The sequence below is a fragment of the Miscanthus floridulus genome, chromosome 5 (assembly GCF_019320115.1).
Source record: "Miscanthus floridulus cultivar M001 chromosome 5, ASM1932011v1, whole genome shotgun sequence".
Classification (NCBI taxonomy): Eukaryota; Viridiplantae; Streptophyta; class Magnoliopsida; order Poales; family Poaceae; genus Miscanthus; species Miscanthus floridulus.
Window position 1 is genome coordinate 69,193,631 of NC_089584.1, and position 16,385 is coordinate 69,210,015.

A 16,385-nucleotide genomic window follows, 5' to 3' on the forward strand; every position below is an offset into this window, starting at 1 on the left:
AGTTCTAGCATTCATCGGGAGTTCTGATGCCTCACATTAACATTATAACTTAGTTACCGTTGGCGCAGTGTAAGTCATACCGGACATGTGTCCGGTATGTGTATGGCAACTGGCTATAAAACTGGCTAGTTTTTCCAAGGGGGCTATAAATACCCCTAAGCCTTCACATTTGGAGGCTACAAATTCTGCTGATACACATACACAGTTTTGAGCCTTGCCAACTCTCCCAAACCCTCTCTTAGTGAGTGTGTGATCCAAATAGCAAAATCAATTTGTGGGTTAAGAGAGAATTTGAAAAAGAGAGCAAGCCACCACTTGAGCACTTGTGCATATTGTCTATTTCGTGATTCGCATTTGTTACTCTTGGACTCTTCGGTCCTAGACGGTTAGGCATCGCCGAAGAGCACCCGAGAGATTGTGGTGTGCCTCGAAAAGTTTGTAACGGTCGATTCTGCCACCTCAAAATCAACTAGTGGAAAGGGGAAAATGAGGTGGAAGACTCTGGCTAGAGTGACCTTCGTGGTATCCTCTAGGGCTGACCTTCGCTGGGTCGCCCGTAGCCCCCTCAGCAGAGAGTAGGACTCGAACGAGTCCGAACTTTGGTAAAACAAATATCGTGTCTCGATTCGTATTTCATTCGATATTTGTGTTGTTCTTGCTCTTGTGTAGGTTATCTGTGTATATTGTCATATGTAGTAGGTACCTGCAATTTGATTTGAAGTTAGAAATCAAAAGAAGCAAGTTTAGGGCTATTCCACTGAAACTGTGTATACCGGACACGTCCAGGTACCGGATGTGTCCGGTATTGATCACTGTGCCAGGCTGTTCTACAGAACACGTCCGTACCAGGCACGTCCGGTATTTCCTACCTGTGCTGAATATATTCATTCTCTGTTCTAACTTTGTATTGCAGGGTTGTAACTTCTATATATATTCTTTATACCTTGTTTACTCTGTGGCTAACTTATGAGGGGTGGTACTACACTTAATTTGGAGTTTCCATTTTGGAAACTCTCTTTACTAATTGTTTTCGCATTTAAAGGTGTTAATTTTCAAAAACACCTATTCACCCCCCTCTAGACGGCATCCTAGGTCCTTTCAGATACAATTGGTGGTTGACACATTTGAGCAAGGGTTAGGAACTCCACCGGCGCCCTATACAAAAAAGACGGAGGTCACTGTGTGTGACCGGACGCGCTGATCAGCGAAGACGCTGGTGTCGGTCTCTGACCGGACGCTAGGTCACTTAGTGACTAGATGTTGGAGGGCTGTGTCCGATCCCACTGATGTGGCAGTGCACAGAGGAGATGCCGAGTGACCGAATGCTGGGAGAGTCCAGTCGAGCATGACCGGACGTGTTCGGTCATGAAAAAACATTTCTGGATGCTTACTAGAAATGACCGGACGCTGAGGTATAGCGTCCAGTCACTTCGCAGTAGCGCATCCGATCATCACTTGACCGTTGGGATTAGGCGCTCAGCATTTGAAGAGAGGGGACAGGTGGCACGCATCATGTGACCGGATGTTGAGGTCTAGCGTCCAGTCGATATGACCGAAGCGTTAGTCACCCCATGTTGTGCCCAGTGAAGGGGGTACAACGGCTCTATTCCATGGGGGCTTCTATTTAAGCCCCATGGCTAGCTCAAGCTCATACCTTTGGCCATTTGTATTGATATATCAACCTTGTGAGCTTAGCCAAAGCCCTCCCACTCATCTCCATCATTGATTCATCATCTTTGTGAGATTGGGAGAGAATCCAAGTGCATTGCTTGAGTGATTGCATCTAGAGGCACTTGGTGTTTGTGTTTCGCTATGGGATTCGCTTGTTATTCTTGGTGGTTGCTGCCACCTAGACAGTTTGGAGCAGTGAGGATCGTCGAGCGGAGGTTGGTGATTGTCTCCGGCTCCGATCATGGTGATTGTGAGGGGTTCTTGATCTTTCCCCCGGCGGAGAGCCAAAAGGTACTCTAGTGGATTGCTCGTGGCTTATGTGATCCTCATCTTGTGTTGGTTGTGCGGTACCCTATTGAGGGTTTGGCGTGTGATGCCAATTAGCGCGTGAACCTCCAAGTGAGTGAATCGCTACAACGAGGACTAGCTTGTCGGCAAGCAAGTGAACCTTGGTAAAAAAATCATTGTGGCATCATTTGATTCTGAGGTGATTGGTCTTTATTGTTATTCATTCTTGTGATTGATTGGCTTCTTCCTCGACACGTCAGTATAACCTTCTTGCTCACTCTCATTACATTACCGCAAACTAGTTGTCAAGCTCTTTAGTGTAGCTAGTTGTGAGAGCTTGTTAGTTTGGTTAGTGTGGCTCTTTAGTTAGCTTTTGAGAGCACACTAACTTAGTGCAGTGTCATAAGCTATTGTGTGGATAGAAACTATATAAACTAGAATTGCGGTAGGTGACTTGCTATTTTAGTAGGCTAGCGCAACACTTGCTTCGCCTCATAATTGTCTAACCGGTTTGTTAAGTATTGTTGTAGAAATTTTTAATAGGCTATTCACCCCTCCTCTAGCCATTAGGACCTTTCAGAGTGTTCCTGGCTTCCTGCAAGGATAAAATTCCCACATGGGGATGGAGACTGAGTATAGTTGGGCAACGGGCTGGGCCGGCCTGGCCTGGCCTAGAACGGTAACAGGACCGGCACGGTAATGCCGTGCCCTGCGGGCCATGCCTAGCAGGCACGTGGGCCTAATCTTCGGCCTAGGCACGGCCCTATGGGCCTTTTTTGTGTCAGGCTAGCCCGTTAGGCATGCCAGAATTTGTAGGCCGTGCCAGCCCACAGCTTGGTTCACATGAAACACCTCAGAGAATACATCTCCTCAAAGGTTCAAACATTTTCACACTTTGGAAACCAAGTAAGAAAAGATCACAGTAACTTTTAAACTCATAGTTTCACTTTCATACTTATGAACTTGCAAGAACGACAGAACTGACATTGACAATTCGACATAGAGAACAAGTATAACTCACTAAGAACGACAGAACAACATCGACAATTCGACATAGATAACAAGTATAACTCACCAGAACGACAGAGAAACTTAGATAACAGAATGAGCTGTTTGTGCAATGCTGCCTCATTAAAAACCTTTCTAGGTAAAACTCACCCTTGTGAGAAACCTTAGAAAGAAAAAAAGAGTGCAACCAGCTCTAAAGATTGTATTAAGTTATTATAGACCATTGTTCAAATACAAATGTTACACAAGTGAGTGAGTGGCAAGTCCACTCTCAACTCACACAAAAGCACTGCAGCAGCAGCTCCACCTTCATCTTCATCAAGTATTCAAGTCCACTCTTAGTCACCACCACCACCACCAGCTCCATCTTCATCTTCATCGAGTCCACTCTCACTCTCACTCTCAGTCACCAGCAACAACAGCTCCACCTTCATCTTCATCAAGATATAAATTCTTGAATGCTTCTTCAAGCTCTTTGTTATCAGCAGTTGCATGTTGCTCTCGGCGTTCATTAAACAACTTACCAAGATCTCTAGTGGTGGTCCTTCTAGAAGACTTAACAAACCTAGGGTTATGAGCATGAACAATATAGTGCTCGAATGCCTCTGTCTCACCTATACCTAATGGAAGGTCAAGCCCAGCAATCAACCGACATAACTCAGATCGAGCTACAACAGGATTATAGTTCCAATTATGCACAGAACCATCAGAGTTAAAAGCAAGCCTAGACTAAACCCTAGCAACATGATCAACCTTTTTCCTACAAGATTTTTGGTGTTAATCAAATGACCAGTACCAGTAGCAGATCTAGCACTCAAAACAACCTTACACAGTCTACAGATAGTAGTAGTTCGAATCTTGTTACCATTCACCTCCTCATAGATCTCCTCAAAATTAGCCCAAATAGTAGACTTGCGCTTACCCACAGAAGAAGAGGTTGGAGTACCATTACTGTCTATGCTGTTGGTGTTGGAGGCCACCGCCGTCCCTGTCACCGTTGCCGCCGCCCCTACATCACCGTCATCTAGATCGATTGGAGCAGGGCCGCTACCGATGTTGACACCAAACAACGCTGCAGCAGCATCATGGATGTCGTCGTCGCGCTCAGGGGACAGCCCTACCGTGATCAGGTCCTCATTGCTGGTGACAGGATAGACGATATCATCATCCGCCATCAGGCCCTCTGCCGTGGACGGCAGCTCTCTAGCCCCGTTCCTCAACAGTGCGCGCGGCCACCTTACCCACTCTATGTCGTAGCTAGAGGACGAGGCATCATCAACCGACCTGCAAAAGGAGAAGGTCAGAACTCAGAAGGATGAAAGGGTTAGGGTTAGGGTTAGGGTTAGCTCTTACCTACGCAATCGGGGCCCAGCGCTAGAGAAGACGAGGGCCACACAGAGGCAACGAGACAGGGAACGGATTAGCAACGACGACGAGTGCGGGCGGAGTGAGTGACGGGGACACAAACTCATATGGTCATCGAGAGGACAGAGGAGAGAGAGGGAAAAGGGAGGGGATCAGGGAACTCAGGGTGAGGTGGGGGAGCGGCGGCGAGGTCACTAGAGCTAGGGACGATGGTCGACGGGGACTGGTCGGAGACGAGCGAGAGCGAGAGTGCGAGCGACAGAGCGAGAGCGAGAGAGAGCAACGTGACGGGGGAGGGGAGGGGATTTCTGAGTTAGGGTTTGGGGAGTGAGGGGTAGCCGTGGCGCTTGCATTTTATATGGAGCGGGGTGTGCAACGGGGAGGGGAGGTGGGCTGGGCCAAATGCAGCGGGGAGCTAGGGAGGGGAGGTGGGCTGTGGTGCAGCGGGAAGGGGAGGCGGGCCAGGCACCGGGCTTACTGTTGGGGAGCGGGCCGTGCCGTGCCGGCCCACGTGCCTGGGATGCGGCCCAGGCACGACCTGCTCCTCCGAGCCGTGCTTGGGCCGGGCCAAAATACCGGGCCTCGTGCCAGGGCTCACGGGGCCCGAGCTGCATGCCCATATATGGAGATGAGAGAAGAAGCTCTCCCATAAAGCGTTTCCAAGGACGAGAGGGGGATGTGGATGGCAGACAAGAGAAGCAACTCTCCCATAACCATAAACATTCAGGCCTAAGACTATCTCCAACAACACCACCTAAAATATAAGACATATTCGACGTTTAGGTACCGCTACAGGCAAATGATTCAATACCCATTTGGCATCTTCTTTAACAACAGGACCCAAAAAGAAAATCCTTTCTACAAATAAGTTTTCAGAAGAGAGGATGCTCAGACAACCTAAAATGAGTCTTCCGTATAGGTACTCTGTTGGAGACCGATTTCAGGTCTCTTACTACTTATTTTGGGTTTAGATGCTCATATAGGTCACTCGTCGGACACAGTCTAACCACGGCCCAGGAGAGAATGGGGGATGCGAAATCATTTATGGACAAGCACCATCTTCGGACCTAACGGTGGCCCACCAAACATGGTCCAGAGGTTGATATTTATTTAATTATTTATTTACATAAATCACTCTTTTAAAGAGATAATAATGATGATAATACCCACTTGAAAAAGAAAATTAAGTCATCAATCAAGATAACATTTCATCAAATAAAAAAGCGGGAAAAGACATAAAAGAGGTGGAAAAACTGAAGCACGAACTAATTAATTATTATAAGTCTGAGATCAACAACAAATAAACTCCAACTTATAATCTTATTCCCTTTGCTGACAAACTAGGCATATCGACAAGATTATTGGTTTCTTTGTGACAAGAATCAAAACAATGGGCGAAACAAAATGACTTTCTCCTCCAATGGAAGGTCACCGCACCACCTATTCAATATATTTCGAAACTAACTAAACCGTTCAGCTTGCTTTTTATCCCCCAAACATTAGCCTACGCCACGGGCAAAAAAAAGGAGACTAGATCCCTGCCGGAGGAGCTAATCCAAGTAGAAGAGTGTCACGATCTTCCGAAGGTTCTTGGCCTCCTGGCATGTTTCCATCAGCAGCTTGCTGTCATGGAACGCGAAGCAGATCACCTGTTGGACCTTAGAGATGATGTCCATATTGCATAACCTGAAGATTGCAACAGTTGCCATTAAGCATAAAGGTGATATTCTAGTCACAATACGTATTTATATAGAGATAAAAAGAAAAGTGACTCGTCTTTCAGTGTCCTTCTGAGCCGGCTAAAGGGGTAGTGGAAAAGGTACAAGATATTTATAACAAATAGGCAAAAAGACAGGCGCTGGTTTTCTAAAATAAAACTGATTAACCAAAAAAAAATATATAACATTTTTGTCAAGGTAACAGTACAGTATCTACCCTTGGACAGACCCCAATCTAGAGTTATTAAATATTAATCATGGCATCAAACCTGTCCACTGCTGGTTTTGATTCAGTGTCTTTTATTCATGCGGTCATTCTGTAAATGAGGCAGGAGAAACTATTGCAAAATCTACAGAACATAGTGTTTGATTCAGTGTAGTGTAATGAAGTTCTGGATTGTACCCGAACTATCAATGATCTATTTGAATTAAACAAAGTGCAATCTGTTTTGTCCAAAAACAAAGGATAGCACCTGCACTTGTGCAATCTCTGAAACGAGCTGGAACTAAATAATACACTGCATGGAGTGAATAGGTATATATGCACAGTGCCACACCTCTGGTGACAAAAATATAGAGTATAGGAAAAATTACGAGCAGTTTGAAAAGGTAGCTCACTGACCTGCTAGCCTCAATTAGTGGCAAATGATCATACTGCGGTTTCTCGATCAAGTTTTGTACCTATAAAAAATTTACAAAATGTTATTGAAGGGCGGGCCTGGTGCAAGCGGTAGAGTCTTACCGCCTGTGACCGGAAGGTCCCGGGTTTGAGTCGCGGTCTCTTCCCATTGCACAGGCGAGGGTAAGGCTTGCCACTGACACCCTTCCCCAGACCCCCTGCACAGAGCAGGGAGCTCTCTGCACTGGGTACACCCTTTTTTTTATTGAAGCATTTCAAATTTATCATATGAAAAAAATGCATCAGCAGGATGCTATTAAATTCGCAAGGCATGTTATTAGAACTAACATATATGACAATGAATGCTTAATGATATGGCTTTTGTTTTCTAACATGCAGGAGAGCTGCATATATCTTTATATTCTAGCCAGAATCCCAGATCGTAGAATAATGCTGATGGTTTCTTATTTCTGAATGATTCAAATGCCACGGTGAAACATTCCTAACCAAGTGATCACATTGATTTTTAAGCATACTCATGATCAAGCTTGTTAAGGTCCTAAGAAATCTTTCCACAACTTGAATATGCTGAAAATATTGTGATGACTGATGAGCAGTCTATGTCTATCACTCGATACAAAATCACTAAATGCCTATACTAAATATATAGAACAAAAGGTAAACTGGCGTGTATCCCTAAATCACTAAATGCCTATAGTAACAGGTCTGGAGCTAAGTTTGACTAGAAAATGACCAATTCAGAATAGAAACATAAGGAAGTCTCATTTCAGAATAGAAATATCAGGAATTCTTACTTTAGACAACAGTTCTCGGCTTTCAGGAGGCTGCTTCTTTAGACTTTGAGGCAAAATTACAGTAAGCAACTCTGGCTTTTCAGCTCTTAAAGCACCCCTGATAACAGCGGCATTTGTTCCAGAAGCCCCAGATGTGAATATATGATTTTTCTGCAAATTATACACAACCATTATTAACAACGCTAGAGGGATCAAAGACCATATGAAACACATTAGCATATAAATCAGGGAGATCATTTTTTTTTTGTGAATTTAAATCAGGGAGATCATATGAATGACAAAGGCACATAGGAACACACTGTTATGACCATAGCATAGCTCAGGATCTCAATAAGCTGTTGATGCATAAATCCCATGTTGCGGGTTCCAAAGAAACCTATGGCACGAGGTCCTTGCTGCTGAATAGCCAGCAGCTCCTGCATGACCACAAAATAAATGAGACCAGTTCATAGGATAAATCAATTCATAAAGCCCATATAGTAGCATTCATTATTGAAATTCTGATTGTATTACACTAACTTTAAAAGGCTTAATAACCACTAAAGTTAATTTTAATAAAAAAAATTAGTTCAGTATAAAATGATCAGAAAAAAGTACCTGTAGGTAATCTAGATCTGGGATCGCCTTGTATTCTGGTTCAGCAACTGTTGCAGTGCCCTTTGCAAGAGTCTCTACCTGAGTAGGAATCTTTACACCATCATCATCTGGCCCAAACATAACAGCATCATCCCTTCCTTGACTGCTTGCATCACCTTCATGCCCATCTCTTCGCATGTATCCGCAGAGCAACTATACGAGCACAATAAAAACAGCCCTGGCAGTAAATCATTAGTGAAAACCAAATATATTGTAGTATATGGAAATAAAAAGCCCAGTTTTTTAAAAAATTAGGTTGAACCCATACCAATTAGTCAAAATTAGCTATGAAGTAATCCTGTATCTAGAGTAGCACCATAGCACAAGAGAGGCTGCAGCCATTTAAGACAACCTAAATTCACCAGGTGGATTTATATGTGTGCTGTCAATTTTAAACCCAACTCTCCAGGGACATAGGAAAATATTGAATAAAAGACAACAACAAAGCTGATAAGAATCCCAAGTATTGGATTCTGAATAAATGAGGTCAAGCTGATTCCAATGGAGTATCAAATAGGAACTCTAATTTATCCTCTGAGCTACATTGTCCGCCTTTTGAGGCATGCTAGAGAAAAGCTATAGCACAATCACTTTTCACATGTAATGAGAGTAGCCCACAGAATATATGTGAAAAATGGTTAACTTTCTGAATGGTGGTTTTTTTATCATTTCCAGCCATCAACTGATGTTGGTATTAAACCGAAGCTGCTGTATGATTTATATTGATATGGGCATAGCTCACATGCAGGGAAGGTGTGAATGCCACTGTCCAAACTTTAGGCACAGGATCTAAGCAGAAGATACCAGCAACACAAGTAGGACTAGCTGTTACCATGTAGCACTTCTTCCGGTCACAGCAGCAATGCAATCGAGAAACCGTTTAACAACAAAGGCAGAAAAAGAAAAGGTTCTAGTCCAACCTACGAATCATGCAGACCAAACAACAAATCAAGTTTATATGTAGGAAGCAAGTACCCGGTTCAGAACACCCGGCTTGTGCTTCTTGGCCCCCAGAGCGCATCCCAGCACGGCGCCGCCGCGACTCCGCGCGGCCGAGGAACAGGGCAAGAAGCCGCCAAGTCTGAGGTGAGTTGGTGGCGGCGTCCTCAACGAGGGAAGACCGGCAACGAGCTGCGCGGCGCAAGAACCCGCCATCGTCATCCACTTCCAGCCGTCGATTCCAATCCACGAGGATGAGGGAGGGAGAGAAGCGCTTGAACTGGTGTGCGTGGCGGCGTTCTCGTGACCAGGCAAGGGTGGCTGCGCGGCGCGGCGCAGGTCATGTGGGAGGGGCGGAGGAGGAGGAGGAGGGCATTGCTGGGTGGGCTGGGGATGAGACGAGAGAGGAGAGGAGACGGCACGGCACGGCACCAGTTGGGCTGAGGTCGCAACTGGCTGGTTTGGTGGCTTCCTCTGGCGGCCTCGCTGGCTGCCTGGCTGCCTGGCCGCTGTGGTGCGAGTGTGGGGAGGAGCTGGACGCCTGTGGATAACAGGTGGCGCACCATCTTTGCTTGCCCACTCTCTGTGTCATCATCCCTCTCATCTCTGCCGGCTACCGCGATATTCTACGTTTGTTCCCCTGCTCTGTATCACTTCATCGACAGTACCTGCACCATGTTTTTCTCTTACAACATTTCAGCATAAGCAACAGTCTAAGCAACAGTATAAGCTAAATTATCTTGTACATGTTCATTTGGTGGAGCTAAGTGCTTTCGGTATATCCAGTTCTGATCTAGGTTTTTTTTGAAGCTCCAAGTCCTACTCACGGTGGAGATAGAGCTCTGCTAAATGGATCATAATATTTTTTTTGTTCGACTGTTTTGGGGTTTCATTTAGAATGGCCATAAGCTTTTACTAACATACTAGAACAAATAACACCCCTTTAGTCCTTTACCATAAAAAAACAACCTAGATGGGTTTGGAAGGTCTAGTGAGCTAGAGAAGTTGTGTAAGGGTCTGTTTGTTTCATGTTTTTGTTAGCTTCTGTCAGTCAGAAGTCAGAGAAAAGCTGAAAAACTGGCTTTTGCTTTTCCGGATTTTTATGTGCTGATAAGCTAAAAATATATCACAAATCCAGTAGCAAAAAGTGAAAAGCTAGAAACCCAGCTTTTGACCTAAAAGCCTAAACGTTATAGCTCATACAAATAGTCTCAAGTATTTGAATATTACATGATCTTGGCGTGTCCAGTCACACGGTTTTTTTTATGTTGTGCAATTTTCTGATTCGCAGGTGGGATAATGTAACTGCTGAAGGCATTTGTGCTGCCTGAGCCTTTCTTGGTGCCCCAATTTTGTTATTTGGTTATGTTACTTTCTTAATTCCTCGTGTGTAATGCGCATAAGCAATCACTGACAATAAGAAATACTACCAAGTTCGAAGAACAATGTTTCCAAGATTATTTGCTGACTGAACATCACGCCAAATAATGCCTGATCCCACAATTGATCAGCATTCAGCAACCGATTATTACCAAAGCATGGAGATATCAATATGTACAGCCGTGGAATAACTTGGCAAAGAAATTATTGCTCAATCTAATTTCATTAACAGAGTGAAGAAAACATTATATATCTACAGCTCATCATGGGTTTTTGCCTTATCAGTGGTAGCAGCAGGTTGCTGATGCTCGAGTAGATAGCGAGCTGCCAACGCCGCTTGCGCTGCCGCACCATAGGGGAGGGCATCTTCGTTGATGGTGAAGTAGGGGGAGTGATGGGGCGCCTGCGGTCCACGAGTCTCGTTGTACATGCCCACGAAGTAGTAGTAGGTCGAGGGGATCGCCTCTGCATAGAACGAGAAGTCCTCAGCGCCCATTAGCGGTTGTCTGTCCCTCACATTCCTTGACCCAACCATCTCGCTGGCCACATTCACGAAGAAATCATGGAGCTCAGGGCTGTTGATGGTTGGGGGGAAGAATGGACGGTCCTTTGTGAGGAAGTCCACGCTAGCGCTGCAGCGCTGCACGGATGCTTGAGACACAATCACCTGAGACATGAAAAACAAAGTAGCTGAGGTCCTCTATCCTCTGCAGGACAATCCACAGTGAAATTTTATATGTAAGATGTTTATAACTCCAGAGGTGAATATAGCTGGGAACTCAGTGCATGTGTCAAGAGTTCTGATCATTGTGGCCCAGATAATTCCATGTACAAACCTACCAACCCATAATAACTATGAGGAAACTGGTTTTGTAAGTTCTGTAATACCATTACAAAGGTGAAAGCTACAAGCCTACAGCTATATCTGTAATTTTCATTAAAAGTAAAATGTGAAAGAAAAAAAAATTACAAGTACTCAAACAGCAAATTACATGTGGGTCTTGTGCTCAAACTAATAGCAGTACAATCTATGCAACTTTCCAAAAATTGAGTTTATTCATGAGAATAAGTGTCAGGAACTGTTCTTGTGCTCAAACTGACAGCAGTACAATCTAACACAAAATCAGAAGAACGGAATGCACCAACTTTTAGATGTGCATCAGCTTATTCGTTAACAATATACCCTTGGTCATAGTATATATTTAAATTATGTGACAGCACACAGGATGTCGTGCCAGTGCCACTTGCAAGTATCCACTTCTCTAAAGCTATCGATGAAATTCACAGATCAATCTATTTAAAATTACTATTGTAGTTAGGTACAGTGACTGATTATCTTAACAGCAACTTCAAGTAGCCATATATTGAGGCAATTTTGAATCCTTTATTCTCGTCTAAGAGAACCTAATCGCAGAATATAATTAAGAATTGACTACTGAAAAAGTAACACAAAGTTCCCAAACAAATGCTCTTACCTCTTCAATTCGCTGCTTCAATTGATTAAAACTCTCTTTCAGAAAGGCTCGGAAGGTGCCACCTATAGTAACTGAATCAGGGATCACATTGAAGGCTCCACCTCCTTGAAACTTTCCAACTGTTACAACCTGCAGAACACAGCATGGATCCAAATAAAAAATCATAAAGTGGACTACTGGAGTGTAAATAAGGATAAATTGCCAAAGGTTCAACATAACAAAAGTACAATAGTCAGTGCACTGAACAAAATGATGGGAACCTGGGAGTAATGTATTGAATAAAAATTTGTATAATTCTTGTGATGCAAAGTCATTTTTGCATATGAAACTACAATTTCTATATTGAACAATTTGAGAGTTTAGAACTTATGTTTTGAAGAGTATATAGCAATGTATAAGAAATACTCTGCTGCCTAGCTATAACAAGTCAAGGAAAATTCAGGCTGCCCTCCTTGGTAGTTTCCGTGTTAGGACCAGGATAAAAAGTTCAACAAGATCTTGACGAATTTCAAACAGATCTCGCAACACATGACAGAATAATTTTATATAGTTTGTTCTATTATGGTTCTGTAATCTAGACCAACAGTACAGGACAGAACTTCTATGGAAGGGAACTATGTAGATCATAAAAATGGATATAGACAACGTCAATCAACAAATTGCTTCCATGCTCGGAAATTTATGGCATATAAGAACAAATTAAGTCATCCAAAGATAGGGATGGTACCTGTGAGTCCAAGGGATCAGCTTCTCGGGAAACAAGTTGCTGAAGGCTCACAATAACATTTGAGGCAGCCAATATCGGGTCTATAGTGTGATGAGGAAGTGCAGCATGCCCTCCCTTTCCACTTATTACAGCCTCAAAGAATCCGCTCCCAGCCATAATAGGCCCTGGCCTGGATGCCAGTACACCAATAGGCACAGAATCAGCTATATGAAGCCCAAAAATGGCATCTATGTTTTCCAGAGCTCCAGCTTCTATCATTTTCTGGGCCCCACCACCACCTTCCTCAGCTGGTTGGAAAACAAGAACCACTGTACCCTACATTAATAAACAACAAATTTTATGATCATAGAAAACTCAAGGGTGATTAAAATTCAAAGATTACAAGACAGTTCATACAACTGATATGGAGGCAACTGAACTAAGTGATTTAATCGTCGTTTGAGAAAAAAAAAACTAAGCAATTTCATAAGATCGCTCAATGTGGACTTCTAGGATTAGTTGTGTGCTTAAACATAATTACTTAAACATAAGCAATTGATTAAAAGCATCTATTGTAACAAATAAAAAGGCAGAGAAAAAGCGATGTATTGCATTTCATAGATCTACACCTGAGACAAAAAAAATGACTTCCATAGACTAAAAGAAGCTACCTCTTACAAATATAGCACCCATTTTAGGTTATACAAAATATGAGGAAGCTCCTAGTAGATAATATTATGATACACTCTGTAGTCTTGGGATCATGACATTAAAAAATAAAATTGGGTAAGAACTACTAGATGAGATATTTCTTTTTAAACAAACGAAAACTCCAAAAAAAGCAGAGTCTGCATCTTTATCATTTTCCCAAATCTACAAAGGATTGAGAACATGTAGCTTAATGCAATGAAAGCAAGGAAAGGATTGCAATATACAAATGTTAAACATCTTATATAGTTTTTTAAGGCTATTCTATCATTATTTAATCAACAAATCTCTCTTATCATTGTCACAAATACAGAACAGGTGCAAGGTAAACCATCAAAATTAATATATACCACTACAAAAAGAATACATCAAATCAAATAGACATCCATGTTTGCCAAAATGAAGGATTCGACATCCAAATAACTCTTGCTAATACTCATACCTTTAACAATCAATGATTTATCCATATTAAAATTTATTCAGATATCTCACTCGAAGTTGGAAGAGAGAATTTCAATTATTTCAAAATGCTGATGCTTTATATACAAAAAAATATTTTAACCAACCTTCAACTCATCACAATGCTCCTGAAGAATCTTAGCAGATCCCAACAGCATAGCAACATGTGCATCATGTCCACATCCATGCATCTTCCCGGGAACTTTGCTCTTGTGTTCCCATTCCACACTTTCCTGTAAAACAGGACATCAATTTTAACTGGTAGACAAATACAAGATAATCATACTTCTTTGAGCAGATATTGTTTTAAATTATCAAGAAAAATAATTGAAATTTGATCCTACAATAATATTTAATTTTGGAGATTAGTACATTGAGAAGCAACTCTCAATATGTAATCAATTCAATCTGTACGAAATATGGACCTATGACACCAGAAAAATACATACAGAACATATCAATAGCAGGCTGTTAGAGAGCTGGTAAAACAAAAAAGAAAGAGGATATTAGTTTTCACATTCACCAAGAGAAGAGATCATGCCCATAAAGGGCGTACCCAGTGCAGAGAGCTCCCGCTCTCTGCAAGGTCTGGGGAAGGGTGTCAGTGACAAGCCTTACCCTCGCCTGTGCAATGCGAGGAGATCGCGACTCGAACCCAGGACCTTCCGGTCACAGGTGGTAAGACTCTACCGCTTGCACCAAGCCCTCCCTTCAATCATATCAATCAGGTTCAAGAACAAAATAATTATGCAATACACACAGATTACATATTTGTCTTGTCAATCACCACCTGGAACATGACCCTGTTACTGATACACATAGGCAGCCCATGTGATTCATTTCAGTAAGAAGCCAAAGTTCTTTTTTTCTGTATGTTCCTAATCAGGAAGGGCAGCTAGGGAACTATACCTAGGAGTAGGTGCAGACCTGTTCCTCCCTTTTCTTACCCCGTTACCAGGATGTCTGCCATGAGTGAACCATAAATATGCATACTCGATCGATACTTCAATTGATCATTTCCATGTCGCACGTGCTGGCCTTGATGGTCATTAGTCCTTCATTTCTATTGCGCCGCAACAAATTTCAATGGATAATGAATTCTAAAAAGAAATCAATGAGCAAATTTTAGCTTTCTGGTGACCACAATTTCTTTGAATCCCTGGCGTTCCTCTTCCCTTGACTAAGTCAAATTTAGTTTTGTGGCCACTAGAATTGTGCAGGTCGTTTTTATAATCCAAGCTCTTGGTTGAAACAGAAACGGATTCGATAACCAGAGCAGAGACATTTGCCTCTATCCTTAGGAAAAGCCAGCAATAATTTATTTTCCAGAATCCACAGCGAAATCAAGAAGCAGAGGAAGAGCAGCCAAGCGCTAGCGTAACCGGAGAAGAAAAAAAAAAAGGAAGGCGGTTACAGTTACAGACCTGAAAGGGCAGCGCGTCCATGTCCGCCCGCAGAGCGACGAAGGGTGGGCCTCCTGTGCCGACTGTTGCCACGACGCCGGTGACGGCGAAGGGGTGCCTGTAGGGGATTCCCAGTGCGTCGAGCTCCCGGCGCACGAGCTCGCTGGTCTGGAACTCCTCGTATCCCAGCTCCGGGTTCTCGTGGATCCGCCGCCGCACCCCGACCATCCAGTCCGCGAACGCCGGCTCCTTGGCCCGGCGAAGGAGCTCCGCCGGGTCCTGCAGCGCCGCCGCCGGCGCCCCCGCCGCTAGGGACGGCCATGCCGCGGCGGCGAGGACGGCGAGGGCGAGGAGAAGAGGCGCCGCGGCGGCCATGGGTTGTTGTTGTTGGCTCGGGTGGGTCTGGTTCGCGGTTCGCCGACGAGGCGGAAGGAATCAGGTGAGAACGGACAACGAGTACACGACAGTGAGCCGGCCTGGCTTTTGACGCGCGCGCACGAGGGCGGCGCCTGGACCCTTTTTATTTTGATCACGATTTTTTTCTTGGCTTTTCCAAATTCATGCAACTGCGTTTTTTTTTGTGGCGCTCTGCGGGCGTGTGCGATCATTTCTGCCTTCGATTGTCTGTCCCCTCTCGGCTAGTCTTTTGTTTCAAGACGTCTACGACTCTTGTACTAATGGAATGTGTCGTTACGAGTCTCAGGCCTGGTTTACTTGTTCACCCTAAAGTTTATTCCATGTTCCCGTCGAATGGTTGACAATATATAGAATATTAAATATAGATTAAAAAATAACTAATTGTACAGTTTACGACTAATTTGCGAAATAAATTTTTTAAACCTAATTAGTGCATGATTTGACAATGTGATGCTACAGTAACACATGTATTAACGATAGATTAATTAGACTTAATAAATTCATCTTACGGATTACTTACAGATTTTGTAATTTATTTTTTTATTAATATCTAAACACCCTATGCAATATCTTCATATAACACCCAATATGATACCCTAAAATTTTACGACCTAAATTTAAACAAGGGCTCAGTACGTGAGACCCGAGCAAGTGGAATAGTAGAACGGTTGGTTCTTGCCGTTCAGCCATTTGCAGGAAGATGGCCCAGTGGCCCTTGCGCTCACCGCTCATCAGGTGCGCTTTCGAGCAGGGTGCATCTCTGCATAATTGGAGCTGG

General features: G+C 43.5%; 2 protein-coding genes across 4 annotated transcripts; both read right to left on the minus strand.

Annotated features, from left to right (window-relative positions):
- Positions 1-5,581: 5,581 nt before the first annotated feature.
- Positions 5,582-9,648, minus strand: LOC136450049 (uncharacterized). Of its 3 annotated transcripts, none has more exons than XM_066450310.1 (6): positions 9,096-9,648; positions 8,082-8,273; positions 7,793-7,900; positions 7,485-7,634; positions 6,673-6,731; positions 5,582-6,018 (listed from the first exon to the last, which is right to left on the minus strand). In XM_066450310.1, exons 1-6 carry the CDS (start codon positions 9,279-9,281, stop codon positions 5,883-5,885), a joined length of 831 nt encoding a protein of 276 aa, XP_066306407.1. In that variant the 5' UTR covers positions 9,282-9,648; the 3' UTR covers positions 5,582-5,882. The 3 variants fall into 3 exon arrangements, with proteins under 3 accessions (XP_066306407.1, XP_066306409.1, XP_066306408.1); XM_066450312.1 differs by having other exon boundaries at positions 7,784-7,900; positions 9,096-9,581; XM_066450311.1 differs by having other exon boundaries at positions 7,784-7,900; positions 8,082-8,298; positions 9,096-9,234.
- An 868-nt stretch (positions 9,649-10,516) lies between these two features.
- On the minus strand, positions 10,517-15,795 carry LOC136450050 (IAA-amino acid hydrolase ILR1-like 1). Its single transcript, XM_066450313.1, has 5 exons — positions 15,212-15,795; positions 13,895-14,020; positions 12,642-12,956; positions 11,915-12,043; positions 10,517-11,106 (listed from the first exon to the last, which is right to left on the minus strand). Exons 1-5 carry the CDS (start codon positions 15,563-15,565, stop codon positions 10,693-10,695), a joined length of 1,338 nt encoding a protein of 445 aa, XP_066306410.1. The 5' UTR covers positions 15,566-15,795; the 3' UTR covers positions 10,517-10,692.
- Positions 15,796-16,385: the final 590 nt, after the last annotated feature.

What these genes read in the sequence shown, in the direction of transcription:
- LOC136450049 (XM_066450312.1), bottom strand. Translation starts at nt 9,281, where the DNA reads ATGACGATGGCGGGTTCTTGCGCCGCGCAGCTCGTTGCCGGTCTTCCC. An exon ending in GCTATGCTATGGTCATAACA is followed by an intron (nt 7,635 to 7,783) that starts GTGTGTTCCTAT and finishes TATAATTTGCAG; the next exon opens with AAAAATCATATATTCACATC. An exon ending in GCCGAGAACTGTTGTCTAAA is followed by an intron (nt 6,732 to 7,484) that starts GTAAGAATTCCT and finishes AATTTTTTATAG; the next exon opens with GTACAAAACTTGATCGAGAA.
- LOC136450050 (XM_066450313.1), bottom strand. Translation starts at nt 15,565, where the DNA reads ATGGCCGCCGCGGCGCCTCTTCTCCTCGCCCTCGCCGTCCTCGCCGCC. An exon ending in AGCATTGTGATGAGTTGAAG is followed by an intron (nt 12,957 to 13,894) that starts GTTGGTTAAAAT and finishes TTATTAATGTAG; the next exon opens with GGTACAGTGGTTCTTGTTTT. An exon ending in CTGATCCCTTGGACTCACAG is followed by an intron (nt 12,044 to 12,641) that starts GTACCATCCCTA and finishes TGTGTTCTGCAG; the next exon opens with GTTGTAACAGTTGGAAAGTT.